The sequence below is a fragment of the Xyrauchen texanus genome, chromosome 24 (genome assembly GCF_025860055.1).
Source record: "Xyrauchen texanus isolate HMW12.3.18 chromosome 24, RBS_HiC_50CHRs, whole genome shotgun sequence".
Lineage (NCBI taxonomy): Eukaryota > Metazoa > Chordata > Actinopteri > Cypriniformes > Catostomidae > Xyrauchen > Xyrauchen texanus.
This window is the reverse complement of record NC_068299.1, coordinates 16,037,583-16,053,511: the sequence shown is the minus strand read 5'-3', so window position 1 is coordinate 16,053,511 and position 15,929 is coordinate 16,037,583. Positions and strand designations below refer to the sequence as shown.

Below are 15,929 nucleotides of genomic sequence, written 5' to 3'. Positions count from 1 at the left end.
AATTAATCATTGTCTAATTTAAGAAAACAAATTAATGGAAATTCATTAATCAGTGTAGCCTATATAAAAACGCAATAAATAAATTCATAACATTTTGATATAGGTATATAGGTATAGGTTATAATGTACCTATAACTGTGTAAAGCAGGACTAGATGTCTAAATGTAAAAAAATAAAATTAGTCAAACACGATGTTTCACAGTGTTTTTCACAGATTTTAATTATGTACATTTGATATGCACATATTTACACGTTATATGCCATAATATTCAGCAATGCATTCCAGAAATACATCCTAAACATTTAATACTTGAAACAGACAACGAAAAGTCAGGAATCATAACCATCTTTTTTTTTTTTTTTTCAATGAAGGTGTCAGATGACATTTTGCATATTATTTGTAACAGCACAAAATCGGCTGAATAACTTAAATGAAGATCTATTTAATACGTAGACACGCATCCTCATAATTAATATCTTTGCACCATATTTATATCCCTGAATACAACTCAATACAGCGGAATACTATACATTGAAATGCACAATTGATTATTTTATTTTTTTACATTTCTTGTGTTGGAAAAAAATATTTAATTGCGTTCAGCTTTTCAGTAAATTGCGTAACAATTTCAGATTGTATGCTGTTAACTAATGGTTTTTTTCGGGACATAAATATGCTAATATGTGAATTAATGAGATCGTGAAAAACGTGTATATTTAGCAGAGGGTTTTATATGAACTAGGACATAGGACTTCAATAGAGGACATAGGCTATATGCATTCTGGTTCAGATGTCTCTTCTTTGGAGTATGCCCTTGATTGTCCAAATGTCCCATTTTCGTCGATAGGCACACAGTTGCCAGATGAACTGTAGCCGTGCTTCTTTCTTTGGCGTTCCTCCATTCTGATGGTATCATATAGACCTGTGGCTCCCTCCTCCAGCAGCATGTTTCTCTCGGAATGAGACGGTTTCATTAAGCACACGTTGCGCAGCAGCAGCAGGGCTGGCGCGTAAAGTACGTTCGCCAGACCCATGCCCAGGTTGAGTTGCACAAAGCCCAGGTCATGCACTATTTTACCGGCCACAATTGGCCCCAGGGCATAGGCAACACAGTAGGAGATGTCTGCTATAGCGTAAACACTACCATACACAGACACGTGACGGACGTCTACAACAAAAGCAAGAGTCGGTAATAAAGCTGTGTCTACCAGTGCAATACCGAAACAAATGCCACACAAGGGGAAAATAAGTTGTTCAAAGGTTTTGCATGCCGGCACAATGCAGGAGCTGGCACCAATGATAACCATACCGAGTGCCCCGTAAAACCACTGTAAATGTGGGTACTGTGCTGCCAGTTTGACAGTGAGGTAGACACCTAATATGTGAGGGAAAAAGGCTGGTAGCCAGGTGAGGCCAATCTGCCACTGGGATGCGTCCATGGTCTCCTCCATCCAGTTGGCGATGGTGGGCTCCAGGAAAGCAAGTGGGATGTTACATGTGGTCAAAGCTCCTGCCACAACTGCTATATAGGGATCAATCATGAGTTTGTATATTGGGGTGCCAACCGGCCTATTCTCTCCAGTTCTACTGGAAAAGGGCTTGAGGACAGTCAGACATAATATACCATCTGCCAAACATACACAGGCAAGCACAATGAAGGGGAATCGTTTACCCACGAACTCGTACAGTACCCCTCCAAACGGGGGCGCCGCCAGGCTTCCAAAAGAAATGAAAGCGAGGGCAATACCCAGCGCGCGACTTCTCTCTGCCTCCTCCGTAAACTTGTCTGCGATCATGGCAATTCCAGCTGTGTCTGCAAACGCAGAGCCGAGACCTTGCAGACTGCGCGCTACGAACAGAGTCGCGTAGTTTTCGGCTAAGGAAAAAATGCAAGTCGAGACAAACATGATACTGAGTCCAATTAAAAGTGGAATGTCATAGCCGACGCGGTCTATGAATGTTCCCGTCAAGGGATTGACGAGGAGCTGCAAAATGGCTTTGGAAGCAAAAAGCACGCCGATTTGCAGGTCAAAATTCTCGTTTTGCGCTTGATTTTGCGTTCTGTTGCTTGAAGAGTTACCCGTTGCATGTGCGTGCTCTGATTCGCTCTCTAAGCGGGCGAGATAATCTGGCACAATTGGCACAATGACCATGTAAAGCATATTGTCTAGCAAAAGTGCCACACACACAATTACTAGAATAATCCTCCTTTGTCGTTCGGGATCCTGGATTGCGGTGCCTAACTGTTTAGTTCTTTCGCCCATCTCTGACAACTTCACGGCGGCGGTTTGCGCCAAGCCACCAGCTTCCTCCGTTGCCATGATTCACTCTTTTCTCAGTTTAACAGCAAAAGACTCTTAACTCTCGTCTAAGCTGTGCAATTGTCCCAAAGAAAATGCACTGTCTGCGCTCATTGGGTTGGCCGGAACTCCCGGAATTGTCAAGCGCGCGGACGAACTTTTCCCGCTGTACCTTCGCGTGCCGCTGCAGTTCTTCGTTGCGCGTGCATTTCCTCTCTCGTGACTGCGTTGTTTCATCGTATCATGCCCCGTCATTCGGGTGAGGACGCCAACTCAAAAACTCAAACTCAGGTTAAAATGCACCGTCTTGTTTTCCCTTCCTCACGCCGTCATTGTAGGACTCTGGAACCCATATGAACATGGGACAAATTAATTCACATGTAACGCAATGTCATCATTTCTCCTCGGTCCTCTTATTGATGGCACCCCCCTGCTGTAACTGCTTAGGACCACAAACCTTTTGTCACAGAACTTGACAGACGTGCTGACTCTGAGGAAGATGCCTGGCACTGTCATTTCAGTTTCTCACTAAGGTATAGCACCAAACATACGCATCCTCATCGTACAGTTTATTGTTATTATTATTATTATTATTATTTTTTTAATTTTGACAGTTTATTGTATTAGTCTCCGACAGTTTTTGGTCAGCCTTCATAATGACTACCTTTTCTTTCTTTTAACTTCTCTTCATGGAACAATTGGTCTGAAAATGAAGAAGAGACAAATTACACACATATCATAAGGACACTATGCAGTCTTCCCCCACAATGATTGTCGCCTCCTATACTCCAACTAAAGGGTTTCTTAAGTGGAATAATTGCTATGAAATGATACGGTTATAATGGGTTTAATGGGTCATTTGTTTGATCACAGGTTGGCTGTATAGGCCTATGTAACAGAACAACTTGGAGCTTTCAAGGCAGCAGTGGCAGCATGAGGTGAGAGCAGTAAGTATTGCCTTTTTTAAAGAATTACTTTCTTGCTTTTGACTTACAGGAATCTAATGCTTGCTCCTTTTTAAACGTCGATTGGAATCAGTCATTTTTGAGAGAGAGATAACGCCATCTGCTGTGCAAGTGCGCCTTTGAACCCGACACAACATTTTCTGCTTGAAGTTCAATAATTCGGTGTTAGTGACATCTAGTGTTTTTTTTGCTGTTCTGCATCGTGCCAACCTTGGATTAATGGCAAGTCTGGACGTTCAAAACAAATTTTGCAGCTTGATGGCCGTGACTTGTGGCACATATTTAGCAGAATAATGTTTTGTTTTAGTTTTTGAACATGTAGACAACTAAAAAGAAGATAAATAAATATGGAAGTAGAAGAAAAAAAACATCTTGAGGACAGTTAGTTTCTGTTAGAGCCACCATAATTGTTGTTAGTCCAGATGATTTGTTTTTAATAATAAATATATACTCATAATTGTAAGATGGCAGACAATGTGTGATATCAGATGTGTCCCCTCAAAGTTACAAAATTCTTGCTGCACATATATTACTCTAGCATGCTTGTTTGCATGATGGGGCAAATACACACTGGTTAGACAGCATCTGTAAAACTTGTTTACGTAAATTAATAATGTTATACTTACGTTTGCCACATGATGTCTCTACTTGTGCATTCGTGCTATCAATGGCATGTCATCATTTATCAGTTGCTGAAAATGGTAAAATAATTATTTCTATATACATGTATATTATGTACTTCAGAAAGGTCTATATAAAATAATCTACCAAATACCTCCCCTTTTCTGTGTTTATTGTCAGGGGAAGAACTATGTACAGTATGTAACTTCCTTTCCTAAAACCATTCATTTTCCATGTCCATGGAAATATGTTCAAAGTGAATTTTCTTACTCAAGTGCCAGACAATGCACAATAACATAATAATAACAAACTTTTGCATCACACGATGGCGTCATGTATATACACATGCCATGTATTGTACTACTACATAAAATGCACTTTAATCTGGTGTTTCACTTGGAACTGAAATCTTCAACTAGAAATGCCCAATATAGTTGAAGTTCTCAGTGTTTGGAAATGAGATTTTGGGGTGTGAGATAGTATTTTCCAGAATCCAGAGCACAACATTTTACAAGCTTATAATGCCATCCTTTCGAGAGTCTTGGTCAACATTTCTTCTAATCTCTGCAAATTAAAAAAATATATATTTTATTTTTTTTATATAGAAGATGGTCAAAAGAAGTGTAATTCTTTGATCTTAAACACACATTTGTTGTCATACTCAGATTATGTTTGTATAATGTTTAGATGCACATGGAAGATCACAATACACTGTGTAACATCAAACCACTTGTACTTGTCATGCCAAGCACCTCCTTTAGTCAACACAAGTTGTATACACTACATTATTTGTGGACATGTGAAATTGAAATATGCAGAAAATAATGCTTGATAATGTTTAATCCTAATGGCTGAGTCAATCCTAAACAAAAGGATTAAGCTATCCTTGTTGAGGAAATACAATTTCATTAATGGAGGCTGGTTCAGACAGCAGCCAAGCTAGTCACAGGAAAAATTAACCAAAGCTAAGAAATAGTTACACACCATCAGCTCTCTGTTTTCCTGGTTTTCAAAGCTCAGGTTCACTAAGTTCTTATTGAAAGTAAATACATTTAGTTTAATTGCTTGTGATAAGTGCTTGTGAAGTTGTGAAATCTCAAATGGGTGAAAATTTGCTTTGATTTTATTACAGTATATTATTATTCTGAAGTTGATATTATTACTGAAATTTTAATATTTTTGTTTTATCCTTTTTCCCCTATTCATGTTGTTTTTTCTGTGGGGTAATTAATGGAATAATTAAATGCACATCAATGTATTCTTGATATCCAGGTAAATTTTAATGAACTTCAAATGACTCTATAAATCATGTATATATCCGTTTTCATTTCACAGTATAGTTAAAAATGACTTTAGTGCTTTAAATGACTGAGAACACAGCTCTCTAAAGCGCAATGACGCACACATCAGTAATCCAGATTACACTATGTTCATAATCCTTTAGTATATACATATATATATATATATATCCATATATATATATATATATATATATATATATATATATTTATTTAAAAGCACCAACATTTATTTTTTGACAGACATATGTCTACTTTCAATTGTTAATGCAGTGATTTAATGTTCTTATACACATTCAATGAAAAAAATCCCCCAAATATTTTTTTGTTGTTGTGCCAAACCACCCCATCATCAGTTTTTAATTAACTGATGTTGTCTGGAGTATCACTATATGTTACAACACTGCCAGTTTGGTTGGTACTGTGACAGGCTGCTTCCCATCTATGCACGTTTGCATAATGATTGCATAATCTGCTTCAAATGGGGATGACAGATCTTTAATCAAATAAATAATACATGGTTTCTGGCTGCCAGTCTGACCTTTCACCCTGCTCTTGAAGCTCTGGGGAGCTGATCACAAGCTTGTGACTGATTACTCTGGACTTCAGGGCAGGGGCTCAGACACTCACATTGACAGTACAATGTGTTACATGTTATAAATACACTGTAAAAAAAAAATCCTGTTGTTTTTACAAAAACAATTTTTTTTTTTTGTTTACCAGAATAATTATGTACTGTATATTTTACAGTTAATACTTGTTAATCAATTAAAGTTTTTTTTTTCAGAGTTGAATATTGAGAATTGGAGAGAATTGTCAGAGATATCAGAGTATCTCTTTAAATGCGTGATATTATTTTATAGTTCTTTACCCTTAAACGGCTTCAATAACATGTACACAAAGCTGCAAACTATTCATGTCAATATTTAGCCTCTGATTGTATGTTATCTGAACATGTAGTATTAATATGTGCTTTTCTTTTCTGTTTAGTAAACATATTCCAATTATGGAATTCATGGGATTTGTCGAAGAGTATGCAACAAACAATGTTAAAAGAAAAAAAAAAATTGACAAAGAAACAAAAGTCACTATATCAATAACTGACTAGACTTGCCAAATAATATATTTGTAAAATCAAACTTGCACTGTGCCAACTCTGTGTAAATACTGTATGTATATCTGCTTAAAATGGCCCTTTATAAGATTTATCAATTGAAATATGAATGGTTACACAATGTTACATCAAAAACAGTTTAAGAAGCAATCAGATAGCTTTGTTGTTATACATACATAAATACAAAACATACATACATACATACATACGTACATACATGCATACATACATACATACATATATATTACAAAGTATAAATACATACAGTACACAAAGATGTTGACCAACAAAGCACTTGATTTTAAATAAATTTAATTAAATAAAAAATCTGCTTTTTGCTTTGTTATTATGGGGTATGGAGTGTAGATTGATGTGAGAAAAATCAACAGCAACAACAAAAAGCTCACTGAATACTTTCTGAATGCACTGTTTCTGAATGCACTGCATGTAAAGTATGTATGTATATATATATATATATATATATATATATATATATATATATATATATATATATATATAGACAGTGCATTCAGAAACAGTGCATTCAGAAAGTATTCAGACCCCTTCTTTTTTCACATTTTGTTATGTTGCAGCCTTATAATGACCCCATAATGTCAAAACTTTGTTATTAAATAAGCTACATTTCATGTGCATTTCTAAGTATTTGTTAGTACAAACAAGTAAAAGTTTGTCTTTTTTTCTTAATAACACATTAGAAGATAGTCATTATTAAACTGTTTTACTATGAATTAATAATCTCCACTATTCTGTTAGAGTGTCATCAAGGGGATCTTGTACAGTATGTTATTGTCTTTTATATTTATCTGTGAAATTTTTAGTGACCATATTCTGCATCATTTTAGCTTAAATCTTGCTCGGTTGAGTCTGCTTCTGCCCAAAGAAAATGTTCTTGATAACTTACATTGTCTGATACTGGTTATTTTACCCTTAGTTTCAAAAATTACCTGTCATTAGTATTTTTTTTTGTTATCCCCTTTTCTCCCAATTTGGAATGCCCAATTTCCACTACTTAGTAGGTCCTTGTGGTGGCGCGGTTACTCACCTCAATCCGGGTTGTGGAGGACAAGTCTCAGTTACCTCCAAATCTGAGACAGTCAATCTACACATCTTACCACGTGGCTCATTGTGCATGACACCGCATTGATTCACAGCATGTGGAGGCTCATGCTACTCTCCGATCCATGCACAACTTACCATGCACCCCATTGAGAGCGAGAAACACTAATTGTGACTATGAGGACGTTACCCCATGTAACTCTACCCTTTCTAGCAACTGGGCCAATTTGGTTGCTTAGGAGACTTGGCTGGAGTCACACAACACACCCTGGTTTTGAACTCGTGACTCCAGGGGTGGTAGTCAGCATCTTTACTCACTGAGCTACCCAGGCCTCACCTATCATTAGTTCTAATATTACTGTTCCCTCTGACTGTATGTTATCTGAATATATAGTTATAATATTGCTGTTTAATAATTCTTTTTTTTTTTTTTTTCAGATATCAGTATGCTTCAAGATGTTGTAATGGAGAGAGAATTTGTAGTAAGATCACTGGTCTGAGAACATTTCCAATTGCTGTGTGTCTTGTGCTTAATCTTTGTCCTTTTGACTAATCTTGTGCACTGGGGGAATGTGTTTTCATGAAAAGCACTGTTGTTACTGGGATTAGAAAATGCTGCTTGCCTAATTCTGCCCTATAAGCTTGATGTAGACCTTATTTCAAAGCATGTAATTTCCCACTGTGGAAAATAAAGTACACTATATATATTTTTAGGGAGCGTCATTCTTTACATTCTGGATAACATGACTAAAATTATTAACAAATTTGTGGTAAATGTAAAAGTACTGCGCTATTTAAGATAGCAGGAATTTGTTTATTTCAGTGGAGTCCTGTCTTTTTGACTGATGTGATATTAGAAAAGGTAGTTGTTATCTATAGTATTACAGCACTTATATGCAATTATAAAATATTTGAACGGATTACCAGCAAATTTATACATCAAAATAGATGATATAATTCATGATTATGATTTGATTCAACAGCATAAATGGAAGCAGCTTAAACCTTATTGAATGCCGCATAATTCCATTCTTACAAGTCCGTTACAATGATATAGGAAAAAATGAACCCTGTTCAGTCACATTTCCATTAGGAATAGCTTATGTGCTTTGTCAGAATGTCAGTGCAGCCATAAATATACTCTTCAAAATCTCCTATTTTAAATATAACAGACCATACTACCACAAACATAGACTCAACACTCCTATGGCACACAAATATACAGCAAAGATGACATGAGCAAACAAAGCCAATAAGCATGTGTCATACCTGTTAGAAATGACCAGGACATTAACTATTATGATATGGTTAATTTATTTGAACTTGTTCTCAATAGCAGGAGTCTCAGTATTTTGCCCAGTGAGCAACTGCCAGATTCCTCCCCTATAGTTCTCATTTCCAAGGGCGTAAACAAAGACATTGAAAGTAGGTGATGTCTTGGCCAAAATGGGAGCCATCTGTAAAGAATACATGAAAATGCTCAGATACATTTGTGTTATATAGTTATAGAGTGTTATAGAACTAGTTTCACAGAAATTGTTATTTCAGTTATTTATTCATAATTTCATGATGTGTTTTGCATCTATAAGTTCTAGTGCTTTGCTCAGAATTGACTTTAGTATTTACTGTAGTGTATCTGCCATGCTTTTAAACAGAGTGATTTTCTCACCATTCTTAGTTTAGGAGAGACAAGGGTAGCATTTTCCACAGCAGCATAGAAAGCCAGAACACCATAGGGGCCCCAGCAAAGCAACATGGTCTTCAGAGGTGTGCTACAGTTGAACTGCACATAGAGAGTATGCAAAGCAGCTTTAGTCTGTCAGCTAGCATACTTGGGATTTCTAAGTCACATGCTGCAGATTTAACTTAGATACAATAAAGTCTTACATTCTACTATTCTGATGAGTAATCATGTTAACATTGAACATAAAACACAAAAATAACTTTGTTTTGAGTGTAATAACCTGGAAGTTCATTAGATCTGATGTGATAAGTTTAATTGGGCACGAAGGCTCTACAAACAAATAATAACATAATTACATACTGTTTACTACGTTTACACAATAAAATTAGAGTTTAGTAGTACAAACTGAACAAACTGTGCCCCAGTTACAGCAATAGTGCACAACCAATCAGTTATTCCAATGTCATCTCCAGTGTATCTTACAAGCAAACTGTCTGTGTAGATTTGTATACATTTATATATAATATTACATAATACAGGAGTTCTGTCCTGGAGAAGGGTCCACTTGCTGTTGCAGAGATGTCTTTGTGCTCCCAGGCAAAATATCTCTTTGCCCTACCTAGTCACCATGAGTAATGGTCTTATGCAACACGAGGGGAAATGTATACTCAATTCTTTTCATGCAACCCTTTGGTCTTACATGTCAAATTTTCATAATGTGCTGAGGATACTTTACCTTGGCCTGGCCGGTCTTCTTGAATTTCTTATCAATGGACTGGTAGGAAGACAGCACAACAAACACCTGAATGCCCATGTTGAAGATGGACATGGGGATTAAGTAAGACACGTAGTTCCTGAGTAAAAGAACAGATGATATTGTACACAACTGACCTTCATGTGTCTCATTTCATAGTGAACAGATTTATGAAGAGGAAATGAGCATAGGACCTCCCCATGATCCTATTATTTTATGAGACAAAGCAATGTTTTTGTATGTTACAACATGACCTGTAGACTAAGTACATGAATCTACATGACATTAATCATGAATGAACTTGTCAACTGTGCTCTTACCTGTCTCCCTTGCTGTAGTCCAGTGTGCAGCAGGTCCTCAGGGGCTCGTAGTCATACTCTCCCCAGCCAAAGAGAGGCATGGCAGACCAGAAGGCAGTGAAGAGCCAGATGAAGATAACCAGGGTGATGGCACTGCTCCATTGCAACTTTGTCCCTAATGATACCAAGGTGAGTTAAGTTATATTGTAATTGATAAATTAACAATAATGAATAATCAATTAATAATTATACTAAATTAAAACGTAGTTAAATTAATTTAACTCAGACCTGTGTGTCCAATTCCAATACATTATACAGTATTTACTCAATATAAAATGAGTTTATATCTAAAACTGAATTGCTTAGAGCTGGCATATTCAACCATGGGGTCTTTGGAAAGAACAGATCTTGGTAAAGCCTTTGTACACTATAGTGCCTTTGAATGAACTCCAGCTGGTGGTCTTTGCAACATGGGTGGGCTGGACTAATTGTCAAATTTCATCCTTAGCCCATTGAAGTGCTGGTCCTATTGTGAGACTCTGGAGTACTAAGGGTCTCTGATTCTGTTACTCACTGGTGCAGTACTGGTGGTATCTGTCCCAAGCAATGGCTGCAATAAAGTGGATGCTGGCAAGAGCTGTCACAAATCCTTGGAAGCCATGGGTCTGACATCCATCTGATCCATAAGGCCAGTATCTAGATGTTAAAAAAGATATTAAAGTATACAAATATTAAGTATTAAAGAAGATCAAAGTTAACTGGTTGACCTTTTGGCATTATTTTTACTGTATGTATAATTAGGCACATATATATATATATATATATATATATATATATATATATATATATATATATATATATATATATATAAGGTACAGCTTATGTATATGCAGGGTTGGGAGGGTTACTTTTGAAATGTATTCCACTACAGATTACAGAATAAATGCTATTAAATGTAAATGTAATTTTTATCGTATTCCGTTAGATTTCTCAAGGTCAGTAACGTTATTCTAAATACTTTGGATTACTTCTTCAGCACTGGTAGATTTTTTCACTTGTTTTGACTAAAATAACTATTTTCTGAAAAACCTAAATATCTTATTCAGTGTTGTTTCTAAAACAAGATCAATCAAATTGATTTTTAAGGATTATTTTATATTTTTACAGGAAAACAATACAAAAATTATTATTAAAAAAAACGATTTTTGCCCTAATATCAAAGGTCTTACTACAAAAAAAAAAATTATGATTCAACATGAATGTGCATGTGCATGTAAAATGGCTAGAAACAGCATTTTATCTTAGCGTAAAGCTAACAATTTACACAAGGTTTATTTCTATTTCTTCTGCTCCAAACTTACTTCTCTGTCTGCTCGTAAGAATGTAACACTTCAAAAGAAATTGTTTCAACGCTGTTCAAATGCACTTTGGATCACATAATTTATATGTATAAATGTTTTCCATCTGAAAGCACTAAATATTAAATGAAACAAATGACAATAAAATGCAAAGTAATCTCTTCAGTAATCAAAATACTTTTTGAATGTAACTGTATTCTAATTACTAATTATTTAAATTGTAACTGTAGTGGAATAGCCTACTGTAACTTATATTTTGTATTTTAAATACGCAATCCCGTTACACGTATTCCGTTACTCCCCAAAACTGTGTATATGTAATTTGACTGTTTTATCCAAGGAAATATCACCATAGATAGAGTATTGATGGGTCATGCTCCCTTCCCCAATATTAAGATTATCAGACAATCAATATATATAGGCCTATATATATTTATTATTATTATTTTTTTAAGATTCCATATCTTTTTCGTTACATCCCTCCAATCTTGAGCGTCTCCTCATAGCTTGTATCATTAAATATGGAAACCAATTGTACTACTGATAGTATTAGCCTTACAGTGCCTTATGCTTATTTAATCACATTGCTTATCTTTGTGACCTCAATGTGATTACATTAGACATTTAATCACCGAGTAGGCCTACTGCAACCCTTTGCAATTTAATAGTGTAGTCATTATGAAAATGAATATGTCTTATTACATCACAGTTGTATGTACATCCGTGACACGCCATTGCCTTTAGAGTTCAGTCAACAACATCAACAAAAATGTGCTCTTGCTCACCTCAAAAAGCTTGAGAAGGCAGCAACAGTAGCGTTCATAGAAATACCCATATCTGCCAAGGCAAGACTGAATACAAGGAAATTACTTGGGGTCCGTAATTCTCTTATTTTGAGAAAAGCAACAACCGTGACAGCATTCAGGAAGAATCCGAGGAGACCTTCAGAAGACATAGAAAAATGTGTGAACGTTCAGAGCACCTTGCTTCAAGACTCCAAAACAGCACTGTTAGGGGCCGTTCACACCGAACGCGTATTTGCGTTCGTCTGCGGTGTTTTACTTGTTTTATGTAGCCTAAACCTATGTGCAAGACGGATGCCGTTTACCGTTGTTTTGCGTCTCTAGACACCTTTGTTCTGCTGTATTCTTGGCCCAAGTGCGGTTTGGTGTGAACGCCCCCTTACGCAACAGTAGGAATAATATATATTTCAGTTGCAGTCTACAGAATGAAAATTAAATAACTCTTATAGTTATTTTGCCAAAATTGCACAGCCACAGGACGGTTAATATCCCCGGCGTGCAAAGAGCATCATTTCAAGTCTATATAGCCAGCATATCCAGAAAGTGATGGCAAGTGATCCTCTTTTTAACCTGAACACCAATGACTCTTACCCTCCACGAGCAGGCACGATCCGAGGGAGAACACATCGAAGTCGGAGAATCCCTCCGGTAAAGGATAAGATTTCACCATTTTGACACCAAACTGTGCAGAAATCACAGTCCACTATTCAGTCCGCTCGTTCTGGATGTGCATCAGTGTGTTCAAACGAAGCCTTCTTTTAAAGGAGCATTTCACGTGAATAAGCATGAACGTAATTATGTAAAGCCCTTTCCATTTGCTTCAATCCGCACAAGAATGTCTTAATGAACGTAACAACTTCTACCATTGCCTCCTAATACGTATTTACACAAGGCGACAGTAAATCGCTCATTCAGTTACACAACAACCCTTTGTGTGTCGGACGCTCTACCGCTCTGATAGTAGACTGAGGCTGATGAGAACCAGCCCAGCCTTTGTCGATTCACTGTTTTTTTTTTTTTGTTTTTTTTTTTTTTGCTCTGGTCGCTGCACAACAGGTGTTGTTCAGTGGTCACTCTTGACACTTGGTTTGCATCCAGATAAGTACAGATATTTTACAATTACTTTTACTACATTTGCATCATCATCGCCACACAACAAATGTGAAGGCAGATCCAGGAAGGTTGGAAAATGGCATTGCTGACTATTGTTAATACAGTTCATTAGCCTACTACAGCCTGATAATTGGCAAATAATCCTTTCTGATACATTTCATAGGAATTATAAAAACCTGCCATGTTGTCAACCTGTCATTTTAAGTTTGCCTCACTGGTTCATAAGAAGCCATGACTTTATTACTCTTCAGCCAACCCACTGCCATTACACACTGTAATTAATAAAAACTTAACACAGTAGAGAAGGAAAATGGAAATGTCTTAAAAAAAAAAAAAAAATCACAAGAGTAAAATGGGATAAAATAATGATCCTAAGACATATATTTGATTTGGGGGTCACTCTGCACATCCCTGCACAATTACAACAAACCATCCATGTATTCATGTATTCGTGTATCCTAAATATTGAATATTTTGTGCAGACAATGAGTAAATTGAATTCCTCTCTATGAAAATCCCAGATTGTTGCCAGATTGCATTATTCATACTTGAGTGGAAACCCAATAATAAATAAGTTACAAAGAGTAATACTGACTGGTATAGTAAGTTTTGCCATTGAACATTTACAATCATAAATGATTAATCACAAAAAGTGCTGTGTAATTCCACATAAAATACTGCATACCCTCAGATTTTAAGGTGAACACATGCAATGGAAAAATCCCAATTCAAGGCTTACCATACCATAAAAGGACCAAACAAGACCCATATTGTTCAGTCAAATCTTAGCCTCAGATTATGAGATTGCGAAAGCCATGAAATATCATTTAAATGTTAAAGAAAATGCAAAGGCATATGATACAGCAAAATCAAACATGTTATTAGGTTTACAAAAGCACATTTATTCCAACAAAATGTACATATGTCAACATATATTTGAGTTAGAAATAGAGTTTATTGAAATTGTAATGTAAAATCTGATCACAGCAGATCAATCTAAAGGAGTTACTTGGACCACTTTTGGCAAAGGCATTAGAAAATCAATCACAGTTAACAGAATGTGTTTTCCCTCCTAAACTGATGTGCATTTTTAGAACTAAAGTTAAAAACCAAATGGACATATATTTCATCAAGTGGAGACAGAGGAGAAAGCAAAAGAAAGAATGAAAAATTATCAAATTAAGTAAATAAACTGAAATAATAATAATAATTTTCTCGTATTTGAAAGTTAAATGTTCTTCAAAAATCCTAACACATGATTTCAACTATACGCTTGAACTTGATCTCTAAGCTGTGATTTTCGCACATTATGAGCTGTATACGTCATAAGTTCCTCACATACTGCTGCACACAGGTCCTCTATACAATAACCTACAAAAGACACTTTGGTTTTGCTGTTTCAAATATGATTAGCTGCTGCCTGCCCTGAACTGTTTAAACAAAAGAGGAGATATTATTGAGCTATATTGCTCAAGTGGTTTAGGCTGTATTCACTGCAACTTGTAGCTTTCTGTTTTCTATACAGTAAGTAGACACACTTATTCTAATTGTGAGACAAATAAGATCTTTAGGGGAATCCATTTTCGCATAAACTTTACTGAGAGGTTAAAAAGGTGGGATGTTAAATAAATGTTTAGCACTTTTCAAGTTAATATGTAAAATGTCCTCAGCAATTTACTGATAATACTAGGACTTACAGTACTGAGCAAAAGTTTTAGGAACTTGTGAAAAATGTTGAATAGTGAGGATGTCTTCAAAAATAATGCCATAAATAGATTTAATTTATCACTTAATGCCATGCAAAGTCCAGTAAACATAAAAAGCCAAACCTATATTCGGTGTGACTATACACCTTTGCCTTTAAAATAGCACAAATTCTCCTAGGTACACCTGGACACAGTTTTTCTTGGTTGTTGGCAGATAGGATGTTGCAAGCTTCTTGAAGAATTCACTACCGTTCTTCTATCTGTTTAGGCTGTCTCAATTGCTTCTGTCTCTTTATGTAATCTCAGACTGACAATGTTCAGCTTTGTGAGGGCTATGGCATCTGTAGCAGTGCTCCCTGTTATTCTATTCTAATCTTTTCTATTTGCAAAATTAATGTTTGAGAGTCTAACATTTATATTTCCTATGGACACACTAAAGCTGAAGATATAAATAACCATCTTAAGACAAATGCTTTTGTGAAACACCTTATGTGCCTAAGACTTTTGCAAAGTACTGTTTCTTACACATGATGTCATATAACAATTCAGTTCCTTACTAAATGCACAATCTAAAGCCGTATTGCACTTTCAAATAAATATTCAATGTTTTTCAAAAAGCAAACACATTTAAACACTTAAAAAAAAAAAAAAAATATATATATATATATATATATATATATATATATATATATATATATATATATATATATATATATATATATATATATATTTCTTCCTTTCTTAAAGCTCATAGAGCTGTTGGGAAATTAAAAAAAAAATATATATATAATAAGTTTAAATATTAAATTAAAGTTATAATATTAAATTATAATAAA

The 15,929-nt window shown here is 35.5% G+C and overlaps 2 protein-coding genes across 2 annotated transcripts; both read right to left on the bottom strand.

Moving 5' to 3' along the window:
- Positions 1 to 642: 642 nt before the first annotated feature.
- LOC127618249 (probable vesicular acetylcholine transporter-A) lies at positions 643 to 2,322 on the bottom strand. The gene has a single exon (XM_052090606.1). The coding sequence runs from the start codon at positions 2,320 to 2,322 to the stop codon at positions 772 to 774; it is 1,551 nt and encodes a 516-aa protein (XP_051946566.1). The 3' UTR covers positions 643 to 771.
- A 4,526-nt stretch (positions 2,323 to 6,848) lies between these two features.
- Positions 6,849 to 13,181, bottom strand: LOC127618086 (RPE-retinal G protein-coupled receptor-like). The gene is made up of 7 exons (XM_052090325.1): positions 12,866 to 13,181; positions 12,257 to 12,413; positions 10,688 to 10,809; positions 10,135 to 10,288; positions 9,797 to 9,914; positions 9,046 to 9,159; positions 6,849 to 8,833 (listed from the first exon to the last, which is right to left on the bottom strand). Exons 1-7 carry the CDS (start codon positions 12,942 to 12,944, stop codon positions 8,690 to 8,692), a joined length of 888 nt encoding a protein of 295 aa, XP_051946285.1. The 5' UTR covers positions 12,945 to 13,181; the 3' UTR covers positions 6,849 to 8,689.
- Positions 13,182 to 15,929: the final 2,748 nt, after the last annotated feature.